Below are 6,764 nucleotides of genomic sequence, written 5' to 3'. Positions count from 1 at the left end.
TGAATATATTGGTTTTATTTTGCAGTCGTCTTTATTTACCCAATGTCACAATTCAGGTTTCTTGTACTAAAGACTCACAGCACACCAGAGAGGCTATGGGATTAGTTTATCATGTCAAACCACAATTATAACCATATGAATGATGGCAGACACTCTGTCTTCAAGTAAACTGACATGTTAGCTTTATTCTAAAAGGAAAAAAATGAAACCCAATCAGACTCTAAAGCTAATCTAGGTTTGTTAGTCCGATTGGCTTGAAAGTGATGTAGGCTTTTGTATTCATACCCTAGATGCAGCTAATAAAAGTCTCAGACAAATTAGAATTTCCGTGACCTTGAAGTCAAGGTCAGAGGTCAAGTTTTCTAACTATCTTCTGAATCGATAACTCAAGAAGGAAAAATTGATACCATAGATGTTTGGCTCGATTCAGCTTTGAAAAGACTAAAAAACTGGAATTTTGGGAAGGATTCTTGCAGGATTGGGTGAACATTATGTGCACACGTCAGGTTAACATGGAAAAACTGGGGAACATTGTCTCAATCTTATCAAAAACAATAACAAACGTAAAACCAGAGTTATGATAAAAAAATATCTGCAATGTTTGGTTTTCTTTCCGAATACTATCGTTGTTTATATTTACTGCGGGAAGAAACGGTAAAAACAGCGTTTTATAAGGAAAACGCTCGAAAGCACTCTCCACCCGTGAGCAAAACCAAAACACCCCACCCTTTCCTATTGGTCGAAAAATGTACCATGTCAACCAATCGAAAAATGATATGGCAACAGTTGTTTAGGAAGGAGGAAGTTTTAGGAGTGTTTTGAGATGTGAGAGATTTGCGACGTTTATGGGAAATCTTGTGTAGTTAGTGTGTAGTGTAGTCAATAGTTTTGTTGTGTGTGTCAGAACAATGAGGCGACTGCTGAATGTTACAGGTGTTACAGGAGTGATACATCTCCTGTTGTCAGGCCTGCAGGTATCAGGCTGTTGTTCTCCTTTATCTCATAGTGGAGAGAAATTATTTTTTTGGAGTGGCACAAATAATTTGTGTGGCATCAAATTTGATGCAGAACAGCTGATTATTCTGTAAATAGTTTGAAATGTTTATTTAAAAAACGTCTTGGCTGCATTTTTAGGTAAATAGCAGCAAAAACCTTTTGCTGTTTGCAAAACTCAGTAATTTTTTTGAAGAAGTAACTATATAATTAATTGCCCAACATTGGTCATTATATACTGTATTTTGCAGACTGTATTATTATTACTTCCTGTGTTAACATACTACACAGGTCATGAACAAGAATTTTTGTTTAAAATTTTCATTGTAAGTGGGCTAAAGCAGTTAATTAAAAGTAGTCAAACATAAATGCTGTAATTTGATTATTTTAATAAACTATGTAACTTGGATGCTGGCGTGACCACAGTGCACACATCTGCTGATGCTCACAGTGGTCCAAGGGACCGCTCAGGGAGTTTGTGTGTTCGCTCAGACACATGAAAAATTAGAGGGAACATTGCTCTGGAGAGGTGTATGAACAAGATAAATCTTCCCTTTGTTTCCATTTTTTTGTTACAGTTACCGATGCGTAAACATGACATCTTGTGTTATTTTTAATTTACTCGCAGGTTACTCTGACAATTCCAGGCTTAAAGCTGGAGCGATCCAAGATTAGCGAAGAACCAGACCTCTGTTACCATGACATCAGGTGGGCGACTTCATACAAGTACAGGATCCATGTAAGGGCGCTTACCTACGCATGCATGTGACCGGTGTGTGTATGAGAATACATCAGCATATCTGGAGTCAGGAATATTCTGGCAGTGCTAATATAATGTCCATGTTCCACTGTAGAATCACCAGTTAATCTGGTTAAAACTGGGGGAAATGGTCATGAGAACAGCCACACTTAAATCCAAAAAACATTTCTATGAAGTCCACTGTTTGGACCACAGGATTTTAGCTGATTTGCTTTCAGACCCTTCATAAGAATATCTGTGGTAACCATTCATCTGTTCCTCTGTCAGTTAAGGTGATTAATGAACAGGTTGTGTAGGAAAAACAGAAGTGTGGAGCCTCTGATGTAACTTCTTTTTTTTTTTTTTTCTTTTTTTTAATTTATGAGGTTGGTTCTTACTGCAGACTTAAGGGTTTAAGTTGAAGGCAGCTAAACTTCAGAGCTAATGGGGAGTCTCAGGTATTTAACCTGTAGTGTGGTTGTCACCTTGGAAGAGGTCCGTAGAGTCATTTACCCACCATAAGAATTATTCAGGCGACATGGTTCAAGGTGTGACTGCAGGTTGAATCGCCTGAGAAGGAATCTCAATTCCCTCACACTGTTCCTTTATAAATGACCCTGTATGCTATGCTGTATTCCCACTAGGTGACAGTAAAATACAATATTTCTTGTATCCAACTCCAGGCATCAACAGAGAGAACCAAAAGCAACTCATGTTAAAGAACGTCCTCGCTTTATTTGAGCAATGAGCATTAATCTAATGCAATACAAATGTGAAGAAAAACACATGCTCACTGCTGCTACAGTGCAGAGAAACGCTGACTGTGAAATGACTGATATGTGTCGCTCCAAGAAGAGAGAAACTACATGAGAAGTTTCCTTTGTCCACATGTTTAGACTGACATGCAGGAGTCAGGACTCAACAACATTTTGAGTTGTCTGTAATGTGCAAAAAACAGGAAGGGGGGGGGTAAGCATTATACGCCGTTTTCACTCCTTGCACTTTACTCGATCTCATTGGAGGTTCCCACAGTGGTGCTGATCCCCATTTCTGAAGGAAAAAATTAAGTAAGCAGGAAGTTGTGACAAATCTGAAATCCTTTATTGCATGTTTTCTTTTTTTGTAGGATGTTTCAGTTTGTTTACCTGGGCAAGGTCCACCTTCCAAAATAACATCATCAATGGCAATGTCACTCCTTATTGAAGAACCCCTGATCGCTTCAAACACAATCTGGGACAAAAGGACAAATAAAGTGTTTAGATTAAGAAAGTTCAGGTCAGCAGTGGACACCCCCCCCCCCTTCAGTTTTATTTATGCCGTGCTAAATGACAACAACAGCTGCCTCAAGGTGCTTCAAATTGTAAAGTAAAGACCCAAGAATAATAATACAGAGAGCTATCCATCCATGTTTCAAAATTCAAGAAACTTTCTGTAAGAAAAAATACTTTTTGTGTCATTAGTGTTATTAATAATTTATTAATGTTTTTTTTGTTTGTTTTTTTTATGCTGTGTGTTATTTATTTTGAAACACCTGCAGAAATAGCTCTTCAGTTTCACTGTATTTTACAATGCACTGACAATAACAGGCACTCTGACTCTGATTCAAATCATGAACGAGTCGTTATAATAAATAATTGCAAATTAACTAAAGTCACCTGCTCTGTTTTTACCTCCAAGTTAGACTGAATTATCCTATAAATAAGCTCTAATACCGCTGCAGCACAGACCTGCACGGATGACGATCATGCAGGTCTGTGCTACATTAACAGCTCAGCGAGCAAGGCTGAGCTTAAAGTCAGAGTTTTCTGAATCATGATAGTGGCCCTTTTTTAACTTTGCTAAATCACCATGGTAACCTATGTTGAACAAATGGCCAGGTTGGGAGTACCACGTTTTCACTGATTCTTTTATTTACAGCATGTTTATGCAAGTTTCAGATTATCTGCAGAGGGAATACATTTTATATGTGCTAGGTTAAGCTCTACGTTACTAAAACCACTGAATAAAGCCAAAACTGTGGGAATGTGCATGTATTAATTTGGTGACACATGAATGTATTAGACTTATACTGATCTGCTGTTGAGTCTCTTTTACACTGTGGAACTGCAGCTAATAAAACAAATAGACTCAGGCGGTTTAAAGCTTCAGTACTTACTTTAGTAGCTAAATCACCAGGTTAACAATTTTCTGCAGCACTAATCTCTTGTCTTATTAACAGCAGTATTGAATTTTACTGTTACTATTTTTAATGTTCTTTATAGATTTTTAATCACAATTCCTACTCCACTGAATATTTTCATATCTAACCTATGAGAATGAGTTTATTTTTTTGTTTTTTTTTTTAGCTCCTCGTCTCAATGTGTTTATATTGTAAGATAAAGACCTTACAATATTAGAGTGAGACCTGCAACACCGAGTAAGCGCTTGGTGAATGTGGGGAGGAAGAAATCCCTTTTAAGATGAAGGGAAGTCCAACAGAGGCTGGCTCATGAAGGAGCAGTCATCTGCCTCGACTGGGTGGGGGAGTGGTGGGGAGAAAGAAGAGAGAGCAAAGGGGAGCGAAATTTAAAAATGATCCTTTAATTATTGAAACTTTCATTTAGCCAAATAAAAACAGCCGAGATGTTGAAATACCCAGAACAGAGGATAAATGAGATCAAATGTGCTAAAGTTTGTTTGCAGATAAGATCCATTCACCTCGAGAGTCTTTCACTCAACGTTGTAATTTCTTGATTTTAGGTACTCAGTATATTCTGGCACACCCACGTGTGCATGCAGTCTGCACAGTGATGCGTCCAGACAGGACCAATTATACTGAACCTGCAGGCTGACAGGGGCAAAGCTGATGCTGAAGGCAGAATAGTTCAAGAGAGGATGTCGAACTGAGTTCATCTTACCGAGACTAAAGCGAGGCCCATGTTTCCATGACACAGTCTCCTATAGGCTACTTTGTTTCCTGGGCAATGACTCTGTACCACTGGTTGTGTGTGGTTTCAAAATGACAGTCTTCAGAAAGCCGTCGAACTGAAAAGAAGCCTGAAGCTATGTAAAAAAAACAAAAACATCTTCTTCTGTGCCAAATCTCAAAGACATCGAGCTGTGGAGACGAGTTTCATCACAGTGGAGTCAGAAAGACCACACTGGGGTGATTTTCTTTCCAAAAGAAAATCCCTTTTGTTATCAAAAGGAAAATATATGTTCTGCTTTTGCCTTTTTAAATTTCTCGCAGAACCACTGAGCTGTTATTTTCATGCCTGTCAGATACTGAAAATAATGTTAAAGAATAAAATTAAAGACGCATCATTTCACTTTTACATCAGGAATTAGTTTGTTATGCTGCTTAACAGCTTATGAAACATGTTATTGATTTAAGTGGTATAATGAAGAGGTAACTTAAAGTTGTTTTGTTAGCACGTTGAGCCCACTTTGATCTTTCTATCAGTGTAAATATGTTTAACTACACATTTAATCCCTGAGATATCTCAATATAAGAGAAAGAAGAGCAGTTTCAACAGCATCGGTTCTTCAGTTTTTCTACATGGTAAATATGTAAAATTACAGAAAACGTTCTTGTAGCTCATTGCGCAGACTGTCCTGGATTTATTAAGCGGTCACTTTTCTGTCATGTAATTGTTTATCTATTACTTAACTACTTTAGTTAAAATTCTAGAAATGCATAACCTCCTTCATTTTTTCTGAAGCAGTCTAGTGGGCCACACTGGAGTCTTTGCAGGGCCAATTCTGGCCTTGTATTTTTGAGGGCTAAATGAAAGCACTAAAGCATCTCAGTGACATTAAAGTGATCCTCATTTCTCAGCACGGCTTCTTAGAGAAACTGAGATCATCGCCCCTCCTCTACAGTTCTGTCCTCACGTGTTCCACAAGTGAGTTGTTTGCCAGTCAACATCCACCACCATCTTCATCTAAACTGTTTAAAATAAATTTTTCTGCATTAAGGAGAAAGTTATTTCCACTCTTGCCTGATGCTGGCTGTGACACTGGTACTCGACTTGGGCCTTCAGCCACGCAATGCTCTGCTCGCCGCTCCTCTGCCACAGCAGCTCTTCCTTTCCATATTTGTTGATGCGAATGTTAAGCTGGCCTGTGCCCGACCCATACATGTGGTAGAAAAAGCTAACACAGTGCCGTCCCCTGGTTCCTCTCACAGTGCGGGACATCAGCCGGGCGTTCTGGCCGGGCAGCATCGGCGACGCCTCCAGGTGGAGGTAGTATCCTGCGGAGCACACAGTGTAGGTCAGGGGCTTATAATGACTGAAAGGATCAATTTATACAAAAGGAGAGGTGACTCACCAAGTCCCGCCGTGTGGTCCCCTCTGGGTCCGGTGTATGAGGTCGGTGTGGCCCCTCGCCTCCTCTCCCAGTCAGCAGCGTCGCTCTTCTTGTCCTGAGTGTAACCACACAACCCTGCTTCAAAATCACAGCGTCCAGGGAGAAGAGACGACAGCAGGCCTACAAGAGGAAAATCAATATGCAGAATAAGAGAAGAAGCAGGGTTCCAGCTTCTTGTTTTTAGGCTAGTAGGGTTTTTTCTTTGAAAGCAGGGTTATAAAATAAAAACATCTCTTTCTCTCTCTGTGCTTTTTTGTAGCTGTTACCCGCCACCAGCTCGCAGTCTCCAAGGCTCACGCTGATGTCATCCAAAGCCACAGAGCCACAGTCCCAGAAACTCCTGCAGGTGCTCACGAAGACCACCTGAACAACACAGGACAAACCGGTGAGTCACGAGGTGTTTACAGATTTAAAGATCGATCCCAACCAAAGACACTTTAACCATAACCCTTTGTTTGGGTTGGTGCTGGTGTGTGCGCGAGCCTCAGTTAGTCAGTCAGTTAGGACAGGAATGAATCATGAGTGAAATACTGAGCCAGTGTAGAGAAATCCTTTGAGCACCTTGCCATCTGAATGACTTTATTTTCATCACGCAGCACATGTGATGATGATGTCCTACAGCAGCAGTAAATTAAAAAAAAAACAATTTCTCCTTTTTATCTTTCCCTCTCTGAAGCATTGT

General features: G+C 39.8%; 1 protein-coding gene across 1 annotated transcript in view; it reads right to left on the bottom strand.

Moving 5' to 3' along the window:
• Positions 1-2,570: 2,570 nt before the first annotated feature.
• The window catches only part of LOC146628670 (MAM domain-containing protein 2-like), a 29,100-nt gene continuing 24,906 nt past the window's right edge, over positions 2,571-6,764 (bottom strand). The window contains exons 11-15 of the mRNA XM_085357994.1: positions 6,349-6,445; positions 6,044-6,202; positions 5,713-5,966; positions 2,878-2,962; positions 2,571-2,782 (exon numbers count right to left, since the gene is read on the bottom strand). Of these exons, the coding sequence (XP_085214120.1) occupies positions 2,736-2,782; positions 2,878-2,962; positions 5,713-5,966; positions 6,044-6,202; positions 6,349-6,445 (642 nt within the window). The 3' untranslated portion in view covers positions 2,571-2,735. The remainder of the gene's footprint in view (positions 2,783-2,877; positions 2,963-5,712; positions 5,967-6,043; positions 6,203-6,348; positions 6,446-6,764) is intronic.

The sequence above is a fragment of the Diplotaxodon limnothrissa genome, linkage group LG7 (genome assembly GCF_057381915.1).
Source record: "Diplotaxodon limnothrissa isolate DT_005_m linkage group LG7, D_limnothrissa_male_GT1.1, whole genome shotgun sequence".
Taxonomy (NCBI): Eukaryota; Metazoa; Chordata; class Actinopteri; order Cichliformes; family Cichlidae; genus Diplotaxodon; species Diplotaxodon limnothrissa.
This window is presented reverse-complemented; position numbering and strand designations above follow the sequence as displayed.